This window comes from Phyllobates terribilis, unplaced genomic scaffold, assembly GCF_046119375.1.
Source record: "Phyllobates terribilis strain yellow unplaced genomic scaffold, ASM4611937v1 Scaffold_13__5_contigs__length_258822181, whole genome shotgun sequence".
Classification (NCBI taxonomy): Eukaryota; Metazoa; Chordata; class Amphibia; order Anura; family Dendrobatidae; genus Phyllobates; species Phyllobates terribilis.
In genome coordinates this window covers 174,253,413-174,273,923 of record NW_027362773.1, presented here as the reverse complement: position 1 = coordinate 174,273,923, position 20,511 = coordinate 174,253,413, and the positions used below count along the sequence as shown (strand labels likewise).

Sequence of the window (20,511 nt, the reverse complement as noted above, 5' to 3'; positions counted from 1 at the left end):
GTATGATGTCCCCACAGTACATTCCACACACACAGTATGATGTCCCCACAGTACATTCCACACACACAGTATGATGTCCCCACAGTACATTCCCCTCACACACACAGTATGATGTCCTCACAGTACATTCCCCACACACAGTATGATGTCCCCACAATACATTCCCCCCACACACACAGTATGATGTCCCCACAGTACATTCCCCACACACAGTATGATGTCCCCACAGTACATTCCCCCCACACACACAGTATGATGTCCCCACAATACATTCCCCCCACACACACAGTATGATGTCCTCACAGTACACTCCCCCCACACACAGTATGATGTCCCCACAGTACATTCCCTCCACACACAGTATGATGTCCCCACAGTACATTCCCCCCACACACACAGTGTGATGTCCCCACAGTACATTCCCCACACACAGTATGATGTCCCCACAGTACATTCCCCCCACACACAGTATGATGTCCTCACAGTACATTCCCTCACACACAGTATGATGTCACCACAGTACATTCCACACACACAGTATGATGTCCCCACAGTACATTCCACACACACAGTATGATGTCCCCACAGTACATTCCCCCCACACACACAGTATGATGTCCTCACAGTACATTCCCCACACACAGTATGATGTCCCCACAATACATTCCCCCCACACACACAGTATGATGTCCCCACAGTACATTCCCCACACACAGTATGATGTCCCCACAGTACATTCCCCCCACACACACAGTATGATGTCCCCACAATACATTCCCCCCACACACACAGTATGATGTCCTCACAGTACACTCCCCCCACACACAGTATGATGTCCCCACAGTACATTCCCTCCACACACAGTATGATGTCCCCACAGTACATTCCCCCCACACACACAGTGTGATGTCCCCACAGTACATTCCCCACACACAGTATGATGTCCCCACAGTACATTCCCCCCACACACAGTATGATGTCCTCACAGTACATTCCCTCACACACAGTATGATGTCACCACAGTACATTCCACACACACAGTATGATGTCCCCACAGTACATTCCACACACACAGTATGATGTCCCCACAGTACATTCCCCCCACACACACAGTATGATGTCCTCACAGTACATTCCCCACACACAGTATGATGTCCCCACAATACATTCCCCCCACACACACAGTATGATGTCCCCACAGTACATTCCCCACACACAGTATGATGTCCCCACAGTACATTCCCCCCACACACACAGTATGATGTCCCCACAATACATTCCCCCCACACACACAGTATGATGTCCTCACAGTACACTCCCCCCACACACAGTATGATGTCCCCACAGTACATTCCCTCCACACACAGTATGATGTCCCCACAGTACATTCCCCCCACACACACAGTGTGATGTCCCCACAGTACATTCCCCACACACAGTATGATGTCCCCACAGTACATTCCCCCCACACACAGTATGATGTCCTCACAGTACATTCCCTCACACACAGTATGATGTCACCACAGTACATTCCACACACACAGTATGATGTCCCCACAGTACATTCCACACACACAGTATGATGTCCCCACAGTACATTCCCCCCACACACACAGTATGATGTCCTCACAGTACATTCCCCACACACAGTATGATGTCCCCACAATACATTCCCCCCACACACACAGTATGATGTCCCCACAGTACATTCCCCACACACAGTATGATGTCCCCACAGTACATTCCCCCCACACACACAGTATGATGTCCCCACAATACATTCCCCCCACACACACAGTATGATGTCCTCACAGTACACTCCCCCCACACACAGTATGATGTCCCCACAGTACATTCCCTCCACACACAGTATGATGTCCCCACAGTACATTCCCCCCACACACACAGTGTGATGTCCCCACAGTACATTCCCCACACACAGTATGATGTCCCCACAGTACATTCCCCCCACACACAGTATGATGTCCTCACAGTACATTCCCTCACACACAGTATGATGTCACCACAGTACATTCCACACACACAGTATGATGTCCCCACAGTACATTCCACACACACAGTATGATGTCCCCACAGTACATTCCCCCCACACACACAGTATGATGTCCTCACAGTACATTCCCCACACACAGTATGATGTCCCCACAATACATTCCCCCCACACACACAGTATGATGTCCCCACAGTACATTCCCCACACACAGTATGATGTCCCCACAGTACATTCCCCCCACACACACAGTATGATGTCCCCACAATACATTCCCCCCACACACACAGTATGATGTCCTCACAGTACACTCCCCCCACACACAGTATGATGTCCCCACAGTACATTCCCTCCACACACAGTATGATGTCCCCACAGTACATTCCCCCCACACACACAGTGTGATGTCCCCACAGTACATTCCCCACACACAGTATGATGTCCCCACAGTACATTCCCCCCACACACAGTATGATGTCCTCACAGTACATTCCCTCACACACAGTATGATGTCACCACAGTACATTCCACACACACAGTATGATGTCCCCACAGTACATTCCACACACACAGTATGATGTCCCCACAGTACATTCCCCCCACACACACAGTATGATGTCCTCACAGTACATTCCCCACACACAGTATGATGTCCCCACAATACATTCCCCCCACACACACAGTATGATGTCCCCACAGTACATTCCCCACACACAGTATGATGTCCCCACAGTACATTCCCCCCACACACACAGTATGATGTCCCCACAATACATTCCCCCCACACACACAGTATGATGTCCTCACAGTACACTCCCCCCACACACAGTATGATGTCCCCACAGTACATTCCCTCCACACACAGTATGATGTCCCCACAGTACATTCCCCCCACACACACAGTGTGATGTCCCCACAGTACATTCCCCACACACAGTATGATGTCCCCACAGTACATTCCCCCCACACACAGTATGATGTCCTCACAGTACATTCCCTCACACACAGTATGATGTCACCACAGTACATTCCACACACACAGTATGATGTCCCCACAGTACATTCCACACACACAGTATGATGTCCCCACAGTACATTCCCCCCACACACACAGTATGATGTCCTCACAGTACATTCCCCACACACAGTATGATGTCCCCACAATACATTCCCCCCACACACACAGTATGATGTCCCCACAGTACATTCCCCACACACAGTATGATGTCCCCACAGTACATTCCCCCCACACACACAGTATGATGTCCCCACAATACATTCCCCCCACACACACAGTATGATGTCCTCACAGTACACTCCCCCCACACACAGTATGATGTCCCCACAGTACATTCCCTCCACACACAGTATGATGTCCCCACAGTACATTCCCCCCACACACACAGTGTGATGTCCCCACAGTACATTCCCCACACACAGTATGATGTCCCCACAGTACATTCCCCCCACACACAGTATGATGTCCTCACAGTACATTCCCTCACACACAGTATGATGTCACCACAGTACATTCCACACACACAGTATGATGTCCCCACAGTACATTCCACACACACAGTATGATGTCCCCACAGTACATTCCCCCCACACACACAGTATGATGTCCTCACAGTACATTCCCCACACACAGTATGATGTCCCCACAATACATTCCCCCCACACACACAGTATGATGTCCCCACAGTACATTCCCCACACACAGTATGATGTCCCCACAGTACATTCCCCCCACACACACAGTATGATGTCCCCACAATACATTCCCCCCACACACACAGTATGATGTCCTCACAGTACACTCCCCCCACACACAGTATGATGTCCCCACAGTACATTCCCTCCACACACAGTATGATGTCCCCACAGTACATTCCCCCCACACACACAGTGTGATGTCCCCACAGTACATTCCCCACACACAGTATGATGTCCCCATAGTACATTCCCCCCACACACAGTATGATGTCCTCACAGTACATTCCCTCACACACAGTATGATGTCACCACAGTACATTCCACACACACAGTATGATGTCCCCACAGTACATTCCACACACACAGTATGATGTCCCCACAGTACATTCCCCCAACACACACAGTATGATGTCCTCACAGTACATTCCCCACACACAGTATGATGTCCCCACAATACATTCCCCCCACACACACAGTATGATGTCCCCACAGTACATTCCCCACACACAGTATGATGTCCCCACAGTACATTCCCCCCACACACACAGTATGATGTCCCCACAATACATTCCCCCCACACACACAGTATGATGTCCTCACAGTACACTCCCCCCACACACAGTATGATGTCCCCACAGTACATTCCCTCCACACACAGTATGATGTCCCCACAGTACATTCCCCCCACACACACAGTATGATGTCCCCACAGTACATTCACCTAACCTAGCCGCACCCCAAGTCACGCCCTTTTACCATTTCTTTCTTCCCCGGCAGGAGGAGTTGTCAGTAGAGATGGGCAAACCCAAACAGTAAAGTTCGGGATCTGTACCGAACACCTAGTCCGTTTTACTGTTGGTGTTCGGCAGCCTGAACACCGGCTGTTTCCCGTGCTGTCATCTGCGTGACAGGGTGGGAAACAAGAGCACTGATCAGTGGTAAGATTGTCACCGCCAGTCAGAGTGTTGCGGGATCACGCTGTCAGATGTCAGCGTGATCCCGCAGCTGTCACTGTTACTGTGACTGGCGGTAAAAAGGTTACTGCGGGTCAAAGGCGTCGGCTGATGAGAATACTACTCACATTAGCCTATGCCTGCTGTCACTGATAACAGCGAGAGGAGGCACCGCTAATAGGAGTAGTCATCAGCTGGAGCCTGTGCTCCAAATAAAAAAAATGTTAAAATAAATAAATACATATCGAAATAAGAACGGGTGGGAAAGCTTTTATACTATTTTTGATCAAAAACAGTGTTACTAAGAGCCCTATTTTATTTAAATACACTTGGTTTTTATTTATTTACAGCAGGGTTTATGTTCATTTTGCTTCTTGTAGGTTTTTCTGATACATGGCCATTGTGAAACATGCATTTATATGCTACATGTATACCATCTTAAACCAAGCTCAAATTGTGTGTTTTTTCCCATCAGCCTATGCCTGCTGTCACTGAAAACAGCGAATGCAGGCGTCGCTAATGGGAGTAGTCATCAGCCGGAGCTTGTGCTCCAAGTAAAAAAAAAAGTTAAAATAAATAAATACATATTGAAATAAAAATAAAAATCACAGTTATACTCACCTAACACCAAATCCCTGAAGCCCTAGTCCCCTGTAAAAAAAAACACATAAAAAACGCCATAATATTCCGCTTAACGCCTAATCCCCAAAGCCCATGTCACCTGTAACAGAGAAAAAATAATAAACCATAATACTCACCTATCCGCCGTAATCCATACGGTCCCACAATGATCGGATCACTTGTGGAGCTGTCACATCAGCAGATGTGACTGTTCTACCCAGCAGCCGATTACACACTGACAGGAGCGTAATCACTCCCGCAGTGTATAGCGCTGAGCTGACGTGAGATAGGTCACAGGAGTTCATTAGATGAGCTCTGGTAATCTCACTTACTGCACCGCTACTGTGTTAGAAAGTTCTCACACAGCATCCGTACCGTAGGTGAGGTCACCGGGGTTCATCAGCTGATGAACTCCTGTGAACTCTCTTGCGGCAGCTCAGCACTATACACCGCCTGTGTCAGTGTGTAGCCTGCTGTCATGTAGAGCAGTCACATGAGTGACTGCTGATGTGACTGCTCTACAAGTGAGATTGTCGTGGGACAGTATTATTATTATTATTTATTATTATAGCGCCATGGCGCTTTACATGTGAAAAAGGGGTATAATACAAGAACAATTACAATAATCTTGAACACAATGTGACAACGACTGGTACAGGAGGAGCGAGGACCCTGCCCGCGAGGGCTCACAATCTACAAGAGTATGGATTATTTCATTACTTCGAACAGGTGAGGGATATGGTTGTTTTTTATTTTTGTTTTTTTACGGGTGACAATGGCTTCTGGGATTAGGTGTTACGTGATGTCAGCTGCCAATACAAGGCTGACATAAACCCCAACCCTAATACCCCACTTGCCACTGCACCAGGGCAAGTAGAAGAGCGTGGCTAGGCACCAGATTTGGCGTATCTTATTGATGCGCTATTTTTAGGGCGGCTGAGACATGATTTTAGTAGCCATGGAGGATGCTAGTATCCATGGCCCCTTCCCTGGCTATTAATATCAGCCCACAGCTGTCTGGTTAGCCTTTACTGGTTAGAATTTATAGGGGGACCCTACGTCAATTTTTTCTGGGGTCTCCCTGTAAACTAGCCAGTAAACGCTAATCAAACAGCTGTGAGCTGTTATTAATAGCCAGGGAACATTTTGGCCTAGTGGCTCCTTCCTAGGCTATTAATTTCAGCCCACAGCTATCTTTTTAGCCTTTGCTGGTTAGAATTTACAGAGGGACCCTACATCAACTTTTTTCTGGAATCCCTCTGTAAACTAGCCAGTAAACGCTAATCAAACAGCTGTGAGCTGTTATTAATAGCAAGGGAAAATTTTGCGCCAATGGACCCTGTCTACTAATATCAGCCCCCAGTGGGTGGCTTTCCCCCTGCTGGTTATGAATAATCGGTGGGAGCCAACGCTGTTTTTTAATTTAATTCTTTATTTTACACATAATGTACACTGCGGGTGCTGACTACAAATCCCAGCATTGTAGCCTGGGGTTGGGGTTCATGTCAGCCTAGTATTGGCAGCTGACATGAAGACCAGGTTAGTAATGGAGGCTAGACACCCCCATTACTAACCCCATAGTAAAAGTTTGGCAATAAAGACATGGCATGTGAAAATTCCTTTATTTGAAATAAAAGTCCACACAGTTTTACACATTTATTTAAAAATAAAAAAATACAGTTATACTCACTTGATCCCAGAAGCCATTGTCCCCTGTAAAAAAAAAAGCAAAAATAAAAAATAATATCCATCACCTGTCCGACGTGATGAAATATTCCATACTGTCTCACGACGATCTGGATCTGTTGTAGAGCATTCACATCAGCAGTCAGTCACCCATGTGACTGCTCTACACGACAGCAGGCTACACACTGACACAAGAGGTGTTTAGCGCTGAACTGCCGTGAGAGAGGTCACAGGAGTTCATCAGCCAATGAGCCCCGGTGACTTCACTTACGGCACTGCTGTTACATGACAAATTTCTCATAAATAGGCGGTGCAGTAAGTGAGGTCACCGGAGCTCATCAGCTGATGAACTCCTGTAACCTCTCTCACGGCAGCTCAGCACTATATACTGCTGGAGCGATTATGCTCCTGTCAGCGTGTAGCCGGCTGCTGTGTAGAACAGTCACAGCTGTTGCAAGTGATTCGATTGTCGTGGGACAGTATGGATTATGGCAGATAGGTGAGTATTATGGTGGTTTATTATTATTTCTCTTTTACAGGTGACATGAGCTTTGGGGATTAGGCGTTAGGTTGATTATTATGGTGTTTTTTTATATTATTTTTTTACAGGGGAGAACGGCTTCAGGGATTAGGTGTTAGGTGAGAAACTGTGTTTTTTTATTTTTATTTCAATCCGTATTTATTTATTTTAACTTTTTTAAATTACTTGGGGCACAGGCACTGTCTGATGACTACTCCCATCAGCTGCGCCTGCGCTCTCTGTTATCAGTGACAGCAGGCATAGGCTGATGGGAGTAGTAGTACTTTCATCAGCCGACGCTTGTGCCCCCACGGTAAGCTTTTTACCACCGGTCACAGTCAACATTGACAGCTGCGGGATCGTGCTGACATCTGACAGCGTGAGCCCACAGTGCTCTGACCGACGATACCGATCTTAGCGCTGATCAAAGCCCATGTTGCATGTGCTGTCACGCAGATGACAAAGTGGGAAACAACGGGTGTTCGGGCTCCCCCCCCCCATTCATATGAATGTGGTCCAGGTTCGGGTACTGTTCTGGTACCCAAACCCAAAGTTTTAATAGATGTTCAGCCAAATCCAAACATCCAGGAGTAGGTCCATCACTAGTTGTCAGAGGAGCGGTGGCAGTGAGTGAGATTCAGCAGACAACTGAAACTGCAGGGCGTAGACTCAAATCTGGGACTGTCCCGCTGTATCTGGGACATCTGCGACCTGTGGATTTATTTTTTGTTTATTTATTTATAGTTGTAGCAGCCAGAACTTTCTCATTTTTATGTAACATTCACTATATGGCATCTCGCGTGAAGACCGTGTTCACATGTAGCATAAATGCTACGTTTTTTTCTGCAGGTGTCCGCACAAAACTATACAATAACAATCTGCTCTGGTAATTGTACCATATTTTTCTTTATAAGCTTCTACGTGGAAACGTGTGTAATAACGCTGTTATATTTTTAAATGCAAATTTTATGTGTGAACATGGCCTCAGTGTCATATTTTTATTAGATTTTTTTATGGGTTTAATAGAGGGGGAAAAAAAAATACCGTAAGTTTTATTTTTACACCATTTACAAAACACAGTAAATAATCTGATTGCTGTGTTGTGCGGCTCGTTACGAATACAGTAACACAAATATGTCTGTTATTTGCCGTTTTGTGATTATTTTTTTTTTTCTTAAACTGCAATAAAAATGTCATAATTGTAATAGTTTTTTCATTATTTTTTAGTTATTTTATAGGAAGAAAAAAAAATCTGACTTTTATTTTCCCTTTAGAATACAGGGACATAGAAATGCACTACTACATACAGATGCATCTCTATGGTATATACCATTATAATCTGCCTGTAAATGAGGAAAATAGGATACACAAGAAAGTAGAGAACATTCTCCCACACCTGTCATTGCAGCCTGTGGCTCATAGCTTTTGCTACTGCCTACAATGATGAAAGTTTTGGGGGTTTCAATCCCTCGGAGACCAGAGCTCAAGGAAAGAAGAAAATTGTTTACATTAGTTACTGTTTTATTGTTTAAATTAGTTTCATTGTTAACAAATGTAAGTGTGAGAGATGTGAGCCCTGCCCCCGAGGATTGGAGCTACGGAGCAATGATGACGCCAGAGAGGAGATGTTCAACAGAGTAAGCAGAATTCGGGACCTCCCACAACAGCAGGACAGACCCACTGGATCCGGGACAGTTGGGAAGTATAGAGTATGACCCACCACAATCCCCATCACACAGTATGATTTTCCCCATAGTCCCCACCATACAATATGGTGCTACAACAGTATATTTCCTCATGGCCCTCAAATGAAGAATGAAGATACCCCCACAGTCCCCCATGCACAATAGGATGTCTCCATAGCCCCCTATAAAATACTCATTGAAATTATATATACTCGCACACACACGACAAAAACAAAATGAGCAAATGCCCTGCAGTAAATAAATAAATAGCAACAAAGCATGAAAATAATATGGGGTACTTGGTAAACATTTAAAAAAAATAATAATAAAAAAATATATATATATATATATATATATATATATATATATATATATATATATATATATATATATATATATATAAAAGTCATCCCACTACGTCACGGTGACATAATGTCCAGCTCTAAGAAAAGGGAGGTCACGCCCTTTTTTGAGCTGGACATTATGTTTGAAAAGCTCTTCACTGCTGGGCGTCCATTAATCGGAGCCTCGTCCTGCTCGGTCCTTATTCACACATACATCATTAGATGCATGATAAGGTTTTAATACTAGAGGTTAGGACCGTCCCGAATAGGGTCACCATGAAGTGGTGGGATGGCTTTTAAGTTGTTTTTTTTTTATCAAAAATATGTTAGTACCCTATGATATTTCCATGCACTGTTGCTATTTATTTATTTACTGCAGGGTATTTGCTCATTTTGTTTTTGTCTTGGGTTTTGCCTGTTTAGTGGCCAGTGTGAACATAGGCCTACGTGCTGCATGCACGCCAACGTATATTCCAGTACATTGCTTTTTCTTTCTCTCCCAAACACATACATATATACAGTTAGGTCCAGAAATATTTGGACAGTGACAAAAGTTTTGGCATTTTAGCCGTTTACCAAAACATATTCCAGATCCAGTTCTATCATCAATCTGGGTTTATAGTGCAGACTATGAACTTTAATCTGAAGGAGTCGCATCCTGATTGAGGGAAGGGTTTAGCAATTATAGATCTTTAATATGTAGCTGCCTCTTATTAAAAGGACCAAAGGTAATTGGACAATTATCTCAGAAGCTTGTTAATGGGCTTTTCCCTCATAAATCCATCATCAATGAAGCAGGTAAAAGGTCTGGAGCTGATTCCAGGTGCGGCATTTGCATTTGGAAGCTGTTGCTTGTGAATGTGAAACATGTGGACAAAGGCGCTCTCACTGGAGGAGAAACCGACCATCATTAGGCTGAAAAAAAAGAAGAAATCCATCAGAGAGAGAAGAGATCTTAGGAGCAGTGAAATCAACAGTTTGTACATTCTGCAAAAAAAAAAAAATGGAGAGCTCCCTGGTGAGCTGGGAACTCAGAAAGGCCTGGACGTCCCCGGGAAGACACCAGTGGTGGAAGGTCACACGATCCTTCCCATGGTGAAGAAAAACCCTTCACATCATCCCCCCAAGTGAAGACTCTCCGGGAAGTCGGGGTCTCAGTATCTAAGTCCACCATAAAGAGAAGACGTCATGAAGGCAAATACCGAGGGGTCACCCCAAGGTGCAAAACATTAATCACCCGGAAAATGGAAAGGCCGGATTAGACTTTACCAAAAACATCTAAAGGAAAACTGAGATCAACCTGCACCAGAATGATGGAAGAAGAAGACGGCTTAGAGCGGCTCCTGATCCTCAGCACATCCGGGGGGCAGGGAGCGCGCCTTTGTCTTTTGAGGGGTTTTACAAGAAGCAGCTTTTGACCATAGTTTTTGTAAGGATCATTTCTGTACTTGTACAAGGTAATCGTGTTGCCCTTTATTCATCTCTTCTCAAGACTAAATAAATGTAATTCTTTTAGTCTTTCCTCATAACTAAGATCCTCGGGCCCCGTAGCAGTTTTGTGGCTCTTTGTACCTCTTCTAGCTCCAGCGCCTCCTTTCTATGATCTGGTGCCCAGAACTGAGCTGCATATTCCAGGTGAGGTGGCACTGACGCTTTGTAACATGGCCGGATTACGTCAAATATAATAGAGGAACATTTGTGCCATCGTCGCCTCCATTAGACACATTTATCCCAACATTCGGACATGTTTGCATACATTTGACGGTCAGTCTTTGACATTTGTACACACGCCCTCTGACCGAGCACTCCACTGACCAGCTTCTTCTTACCTACCCATATAATTGTAAGTACATGTTAGGTTCCCAGCAAAGAAGGTCGCCTTGTCGTGGCTGCTGTGCTCATTTGAAGTGGCCAATTTATGTGCTAAGTATATTCATTTTAACTTATTTTCTATAGCAGTAATGCAATTCTAATTTCATATAATCCATGTTTGCATGCTACAGCATCACAGAGTGCAGCTTTAATTTGTTAGCAGCAGGTGGTATCGTCACCAGGACGCAGCTGCCTTGTATCTAAGCAGCGCATGACATTGCACATTGGGCACACTTTGTAAATTGCAGAACTTTGCAGAAGTCGCAGCAGTGTGACCTGTGCCTTACACTGAAGTTGTGTCGCATTTCTTCCATTGGGCACTAGGTGGCAGCAAACCCTCACGTTCCAGCTTTTCGCGCTGATTGCACTTTTTTCGGCTAGCAGATGTTCTTTCGCCATTTCTCGCGCACAATTTCGCTTCTAGCAATCCATCTTTTATATTCCTCCTCAATTTACAATCAAAACGGCAAACAAACAAGCGAGGGATTTGTTTCCGCCGACAATCTGCAGATATTATTGGAGGAGACGTCACCGATAAATCTCGATGTTTATTTGAACGGTGCTCCATAAAACAAGTCGCGTTTCGCGCATTAAACTTTATTTAATTCATCCCATAAAAGTGGAAAATGATATTAATGTGAAGATTAAATCATTGTTCCCTCGGATCCACATTGTGAGATTTACCGGCCCAGAAACTGAATAACAATATGAGTAAAAAAGACAAAGCTGCTGGCGGCAAAAGGAGCGTGCAGATATCCCCCGGTGAGGAAAGAGGGTCCATGCTACAATCAGGACAGTCCCTGCAGGGACCACGACTCCAGCCCCTCCGCTGATTGGCAGGTACGCACTTTACTGATACATTGCAGCAATCCTCCTGCGACCTCTCCCCTGTTGAGCAGGTTATTTTCAGGGTCTCCCGTCGTCTTTTGGCAGGTGCTGCTATATATTTACTGCGCTCACCCCCGCGCTGCGCCTCCATTTTGTACGTATCTGCATTATAATGGTCCATTTAGCTTCAGTTCACGGATTCATCTCCCAAGAATAATTTACTTCAACTGGTAAAAAAGATGATAATTCTGAAAATTGTAATGCCGCTCATACCGTGAAGAGAACGGGGCTAGGGCAAATCCCCCGAGGGTAAGGAACCACACACTCCTCAACACTAATATCACCACACCAAAAAGGAGGGGTGCGTGATGGACTGCACTGACCTGTACATGAAGATGGATCGTCTGGAGCGTGAGCCTCGTGCAGAAATCACGGCACCTCCGGCCTCGGCTGCTATCACTGAGGTCATTAATGGTCGTCCAAGGAAGGTTCTGCCGCTGATTGTACAAATCATCAGGATCTGCTGCTGTCTCGATGGAGACAAGTCTGGAGACGCTGCCGGCAGCTCCTGTGTAATCACCGACCAATGACGTCCCCGATGTGCCCGATGGAGAGAAGTCCGGAGACACTGCCGACAGCTCCTGTGTAATCACCGACCAGTGACGTCCCCGATGTGCTCAATGGAGACAAGTCCGGAGACGCTGCCGGCAGCTCCTGTGTAATCACCGACCAGTGACGTCCCCAATGTGCTCGATGGAGACAAGTCTGGAGATCCTGCCGGCAGCTCCTGTGTAATCACCGACCAATGACGTCCCTGATGTGCTGGATGGAGACAAGTCTGGAGATGCTGCTGGCAGCTCCTGTGTAATCACTGACCAATGATGTTCTCGATGTGCTCGATGGAGACAAGTTTGGAGATGCAGCCGGCAGCTCCTGTGTAATCACCGACCAATGACGTACCCGATGTGCTGGATGGAGACAAGTCCGGAGACGCTGCCAGCAGCTCCTGTGTAATCACCGACCAATGACGTACCCGATGTGCTCGATGGAGACAAGTCCGGAGACGCTGCCGGCAACTCCTGTGTGATCACCGATCAATGACGAGACTGATGTGCTTGTTGGAGACAAGTCCGGAGACGCTGCCGGCAGCTCCTGTGTAATCACCGACCAGTGACGTCCCCAATGTGCTCGATGGAGACAAGTCTGGAGATCCTGCCGGCAGCTCCTGTGTAATCACCGACCAATGACGTCCCTGATGTGCTGGATGGAGACAAGTCCGGAGACACTGCCGACAGCTCCAGTGTAATCACCGACCAATGACGTCCTTGATGTGCTGGATGGAGAGAAGAACGGAGACGCTGCCGGCAGCTCCTGTGTAATCACCGACCAATGACGTCCTTGATGTGCTGGATGGAGAGAAGAACGGAGACTCTGCCGGCAGCTCCTGTGTAACCACCGACCAATGACGTCCTTGATGTGCTCGATGGAGAGAAGTCTGGAGACGCTGCCGGCAGCTACTGTGTGACCACCGACCAATGACCTCCCCGATGTGATGGATGGAGACAAGGACAAGTCCGGAGATGCTGCAGGCAGCTCCGGTGTGATCACCGACCAATGAAGTCCCCAATGTGCTGGATGGAGAGAAGTCTGGAGACTCTGCAGCCACGGGAGCAGGTTTAGGCCACGCAGGTTCTCACAGTAGAACGAGGAACATGCAGCCTGAGGCTTTTGTGTAGAAAACTGGGACACTCTAGAATTGGCCGCAACTCTGGTTCCACCAACAATATAGTAGTCCACGCTCGGCCACCGTCATTTACAGTGATTCTGATTAATCCCAAAGAAAGTGTCGCTGTTCTAGGAGGATTTTCCTGACATTTTCTGGTCCATAAAAAGCTGTCAACACGGCAAAGGATCTCATTGTGGAAAGTTATCAGTCAGAATAAGGTACAAAAAAATGTTCAAGGCATTAGCTCTTCCGTGGACACTGTGAATACATCACAAGAAAGGGCTCAAATGCATAAAAACAGCGACATTACAGAAAACTGGATGTCCCTCAAAAATTGATGGAAAGAAAAGAAAATTGGTGCGGGAGGCGGCCAAGAGGCTGACAGTAACATTAGAGGAGCTGCAGAAACTTCTGGCCAGTCCTGGTTGAGTCCTGCATGTGACTACAAGCTCCCGTATTTCTCATATGTCCGGATTCTGAAAGACTGAAGCCTTTACATACAAAGAACATCCAAGCCTGGCTACGTGTTACTAAACCTCCTTCACACCGGCCAGATGCAGGAAATGTGTTCTGACTGATGAGACCGATGGGGAACTTTGTGACCATAATTCCAATAGGTACAAAGACGACACCGGTCATTACCAGAAGATCACCATCCCCACAGTGAGGTATGGTGGAGTCAGCATTGTGCTTTGGGGCTGTTTTTCAGCAGCTGGAATGGTGGCTTCAGTCAAGGGGGAGTGAGTGAGTTCTGAACATTTCCAAATATCAGACAATTCTACATCAGAATAATAATTAATAATAATAATTTTTATTTCTATAGCGCCAACATATTCCGCAGCACTTTACAATTAAGCGGGGACATGTACAGACAATAAATTCAATACAAGGTGAGACAGTTTAAACAGTTACATTAGGAGCGAGGGTCCGGCTGCTCGCTGCTTACATTCTACAAGGAAATGGGGGGACACAATAGGTGGAAGGTGCTTGTTATTTCAGGTCTGGCAATTATAATAAGTTGGGATTATCATATAAAGCTGTATTATACGGTCATCAGCCTGTATGTATAAGTGCAATACTCAAGTATCGAGTGCAGTTATCGTGTGCATGGAGCGTGCGGAGACCGAGGAAGAGGAGGGAGCAGATTCTGAATAATATTTAGGAGGGAACAGGGGAAAGTTAGGTTACTGAGTAGTTGAGGTGGTCGGCTTGTTTAAAGAGATGGGTTTTTAAAGTGCGCTTGAAGACATCGGGGCTAGGGATCAGTCGGATCGCCTGGGGTAGAGCATTCCAGAGAACTGGTGCAGCACGAGAGAAGACTTGGAGATGGAGGTGCGAGGTTCGGATTATGGCGGATGTTAGCCTTAGGTCATTTGTGGAACGGAGGGCACGTGTAAGACGATAGACAGAGATGAGAGAGGAGATATAAGGCAGTGCAGAACAGTGGAGAGCTTTTTTGGTGAGAGCAATGAGTTTATATTGGACCCTGTAGCGAATGGGTAACCAGTGTAACGACTGGCACAAGGTGGAGGCATCGGTGAAGCAGCTGGACAGAAATACGACCCTGACTGCCGCATTCAGGACAGATTGGAGAGGGGAAATTTTGGTAAGAGGGAGACCGATCAGGAGAGAGTTGCAGTAGTCCAGACGAGAGTGAATAAGAGCGACAGTAAGAGTTTTAGCAGTTTCAAAGGTGAGAAAAGATCGGATTCTGGAGATGTTTTTAAGATGCAGGTGACAGGAGCGAGTGAGTGATCGGATATAGGGAGTAAAGGAAAGGTTAGTGTCGAATATGACCCCAAGGCAGCGGGCGTGCTGCTGGGAGTTATGGTTGAACCCTCTAAGGTAATTTCGATGTTAGGTAGAGTTGGGTTAGTAGAGGGGGGAAACACAAGAAGTTCAGTTTTGGAGAGATTCAGTTTAAAATAGAGGGAGGACATGATGCTAGACACAGCAGACAAACAATCCTTGGTATTTTGTATTGAAACCCAAATCTGCAGATTGTTTGTCCAATAGGTGCAGTGTATAGAGAGAAGAGGAGGGGGCCCAGAACTGAGCCCTGCGGGACCCCGATAATAAGGGGACAAGGAGAGGAAGAGGAGCCAGCAAAGGATACAGTGAAGGAGCGGTCAGAGAGGTAGGAGGAGAACCAGGAGAGAGCGGTGTACTTGAGGCCGATAGAGCGGAGCATAGTGAGGAGGAGCTGGTGATCCACAGTGTCGAATGCTGCAGAGAGATCCAGGAGATCAGCAGGGAGCAGTGACCTTTGGATTTAGCTGTTAGTAGATCATTAGAGACTTTAGTGAGGGCAGTTTCAGTAGAATGTAAAGAGCAGAAACCAGATTGTAAAGAGTCAAGAAGAGAAGAAGAGCGTTATCTGAGAGATAGCGGATTAGACGGGAATGGACCAGGCGTTCCAGGAGTTTAGAGATGAATGGCAGATTAGAGACCGGTCTGTAGTTAGCAGCGCATTTCTGGTCCAGGGATGGCTTTTTAAGTAAAGGGGTTATGATGGCATGTTTAAATGAGGAGGGAAAGATACCTGAAGAAAGAGAGAGGTCAAATATTTTAGTCAGGTGAGTGGTGACCACCGGTGAGAGGGACTGCAGGAGATGTCAAGGAATGGGGTCACTGATGCAGGTTGAAGGCCGAGAAGAAGCGAGGAGCTGGGTAACTTCTTCTTCTGTGACAGGCTCAAAGATGGCTAGTGAGCTTAAAGTGCGGCAGGGAAGGGGATCCAGGCTCTGAGGAGATTGGACTGAAATGTCCTGATGGATGTGGTTGATTTTTTCTAGGAAATAAGTGGCCAGATCCTCCCCGCTGAGGTTGGTGATGGGGGCCTGCGCTTTAGGGCTCAGGAGGGAGTTTAAGGTTTCGAAAAGTCGTTTTGGATTGTTGGACATTGACTTGATGAGGGTGGTGAAGTAGGATTGTTTGGCCAGATGAAGGGCAAAGTTATAGGTTTTGAGCATGAATTTATAGTGAATGAAGTCTTCTGCTAAAAGAGATTTTCTCCACTGACGCTCAGCACCTTGAGCAACGGTGAAGAAAGCGTGTTTGCATTGTGTACCAGGGCTGCCGTTGTCTGTGTCGGGTCTTTCTCGTGTAGAAGGTGCTGCTTCATCTAGGGCGCTCTGCAGGGTATTATAGTAGTCTGACAATGCTAAGTCTGGACAGGAGAGGGAGGAGATGGGGGCTAAAGATGTGCGGAGATTGTCCATAAGCTGCTGGGTATTAATGGTACGTGTATTCCTATAAGTGTGGTAAGTGGGGGTGTCCCGGGTGAGGAGACAGTTCTTGACAGAGAAGGAAAGAAGGTTGTGGTCCGAGAGCGGGAGAGGGGAGTTAGTAAAGTCATGCGGAGAGCAGAGTCGTGAGAATACCAGGTCCTGAGTATTCCCGTCTTCATGCGTAGGAGAATTAGTAAACTGTGAGAGGCTGAATGAGGAGGTTAGAGAGAGTAGATGAGAGGCAGATTGGGAGAGGGGATCATCGATGGGGATGTTAAAGTCTCCCCTGATGATGGTGGGGATGTCACAGGATAGAAAGTGAGGAAGCCAGATGGCAAGGTGATCCAGGAACTGACGGGAGGAGCCTGGAGGGCGATACACAACTGCCACTCGCAGGGAGAAGGGTTTAAAGAGTCCGATGGTGTGGACTTCAAAGGAAGGAAACATAAGTGAGGGAACCGGGGGGATGACCCGGAAAGCACATTGTGAGGAAAGGAGCAGACCAACACCTCCACCCTGTCTGTTGCCAGGTCTGGTGGTATGTGAAAATTTCAGCCCACCAAACGAGAGAGCAGCAGCAGCGGTGGTGTCTGGCTGCTGAATCCAGGTTTCAGTGATAGCAAGAAGGTTAAGGGAATTAGAGAGGAAAAAATCATGGATGTAAGTTAGTTTGTTACACACAGACCGTGCGTTCCAGAGAGCACAATGGAAATCGATAGGAGAGGGCATGCACTGAACGTTAATAAGATTAGCAGGGTTTCTATATGCAGCTGGAGGAGAGTGGTGTACGCTAGTGGAGGGGGGCCCAGGGTTGGGGGAGATGTCGCCTGCGACTAGTAAAAGGAGAAAGAAGAGATAGAGCAGGTGGTGCAATGATTTGTACGAATGTTTTGAGTGCTGTAAGGAGGTAGAGGATGGTTTGCAGTGGGTGAGGAATGTCAGTAGAGCCTCAGAGTTATACATGGGAGAGGGGAGAAGGGATATAGAGTGAGTGCACAGAATCTGTTAAAGGGCGGGCGAGTTGTGAGAAAGCAGAAGTGAAAACAAATAAAATGCAGATTGATAAGACTAATGCATAATGCAGTATGAGTGACCGAGAAGCATGTTTGTATGAATATCTTATGCACCTTACCTGTCTCCTGCCCTACTGCCATGTATAACTGCAGTTTTAACTATTGCACTTCAAATCTATTGCACGCGCGACCCAGCACGCGTGCTATCCCGAGCCAGAGCTGAATATATATGAAATCAAATGTCTGCTAGAGTCCAGTACCAGTTGGTCATACTGAGTAATTAGTCAATTAGCAAAAGTCCGGAGCTGGCAATGCTATGCAGGGTAATCAACACTCAATGTTAAACAAAGGGGTCGTAAAACAGTGAAATAGAAAGCTTTGAACACTAAAATAGGGACAGGGGAAGAAAAAAAAAAAAACACACAAAAACGGATGGAGCAATTAAATACCAGGGAAAAATCTTGCTAGACAATATGACGCTGTTCACACTTCTCATCAGACAGCACACAAAAACGGATGGAGCAAATAAATACCTGTGTGAAGAAGAAGAAGAGAGGAGAAGCTTCTGGCCTCCGCTAAAAAGCTGAAGTTGAGGAGGAATTTCACCTTTCAGTGACAACGACCCCAAGTGACCTCCAAAAAGACTCCACGAAATTACCAGGGAGTTTAAAGAATTTTTCCTTTTCCACCCAAAAAGATTTCAGTTGTTTCTCACTGGATTTTTACAGATTATGGGAAACATTTAAAGGGGAAAAGTTCTGTAATGGTTCCTCCGGTAGGATTTTGTTATTTTACAAATATCTGGCATATATACAGGACAGGAGGAGTGGTACTGTGCAGTGTATATATACAGGACAGGAGGAGTGGTACTGTGCAGTGTATATATACAGGACAGGAGGAGTGGTACTGTGCAGTGTATATATACAGGAGGAGTGGTACTGTGCAGTGTATATATACAGGAGGAGTGGTACTGTGCAGTGTATATATACAGGACAGGAGGAGTGGTACTGTGCACTGTATATATACAGGACAGGAGGAGTGGTACTGTGCAGTGTATATATACAGGACAGGAGGAGTGGTACTGTGCACTGTATATACAGGACAGGAGGAGTGGTACTGTGCAGTGTATATATACAGGACAGGAGGAGTGGTACTGTGCAGTGTATATATACAGGAGGAGTGGTACTGTGCAGTGTATATATACAGGACAGGAGGAGTGGTACTGTGCAGTGTATATATACAGGACAGGAGGAGTGGTACTGTGCAGTGTATATATACAGGACAGGAGGAGTGGTACTGTGCAGTGTATATATACAGGACAGGAGAAGAGGTACTGTGCAGTGTATATATACAGGAGGAGTGGTACTGTGCAGTGTATATATACAGGAGGAGTGGTACTGTGCAGTGTATATATACAGGAGGAGTGGTACTGTACAGTGTATATATACAGGACAGGAGGAGTGGTACTGTGCAGTGTATATATACAGGAGGAGTGGTACTGTGCAGTGTATATATACAGGACAGGAGGAGTGGTACTGTGCAGTGTATATATACAGGACAGGAGGAGCGGTACTGTGCAGTGTATATATACAGGAGGAGCGGTACTGTGCAGTGTATATATACAGGAGGAGTGGTACTGTGCAGTGTATATATACAGGAGGAGTGGTACTGTGCAGTGTATATATACAGGAGGAGCTGTACTGTGCAGTGTATATATACAGGAGGAGCTGTACTGTGCAGTGTATATATACAGGACAGGAGGAGTGGTACTGTGCAGTGTATATATACAGGAGGAGTGGTACTGTGCAGTGTATATATACAGGAGGAGTGGTACTGTGCAGTGTATATATACAGGAGGAGCTGTACTGTGCAGTGTATATATACAGGAGGAGTGGTACTGTGCAGTGTATATATACAGGACAGGAGACGTGGTACTGTGCAGTGTATATATACAGGACAGGAGGAGTGGTACTGTGCAGTGTATATATACAGGAGGAGTGGTACTGTGCAGTATATATATACAGGACAGGAGGAGTGGTACTGTGTAGTGTATATATACAGGAGGAGTGGTACTGTGCAGTGTATATATACAGGAGGAGCTGTACTGTGCAGTGTATATATACAGGACAGGAGGAGTGGTACTGTGCAGTGTATATATACAGGAGGAGTGGTACTGTGCAGTGTATATATACAGGAGGAGTGGTATTGTGCAGTGTATATATACAGGACAGGAGGAGTGGTACTGTGCAGTGTATATATATAGGGCAGGAGGAGTGGTACTGTGCAGTGTATATATACAGGAGGAG

The 20,511-nt window shown here is 46.2% G+C and overlaps 1 protein-coding gene across 1 annotated transcript in view; it reads right to left on the bottom strand.

Annotated features, from left to right (window-relative positions):
• LOC141173638 (serine/threonine-protein kinase 33-like) overlaps positions 1-11,807 on the bottom strand; it is a 43,524-nt gene extending 31,717 nt beyond the window's left edge. Inside the window, exon 1 of the mRNA XM_073657939.1 lies at positions 11,751-11,807. Within this exon, the coding sequence (XP_073514040.1) occupies positions 11,751-11,807 (57 nt within the window). The remainder of the gene's footprint in view (positions 1-11,750) is intronic.
• Between the last annotated feature and the right edge of the window lie 8,704 nt (positions 11,808-20,511).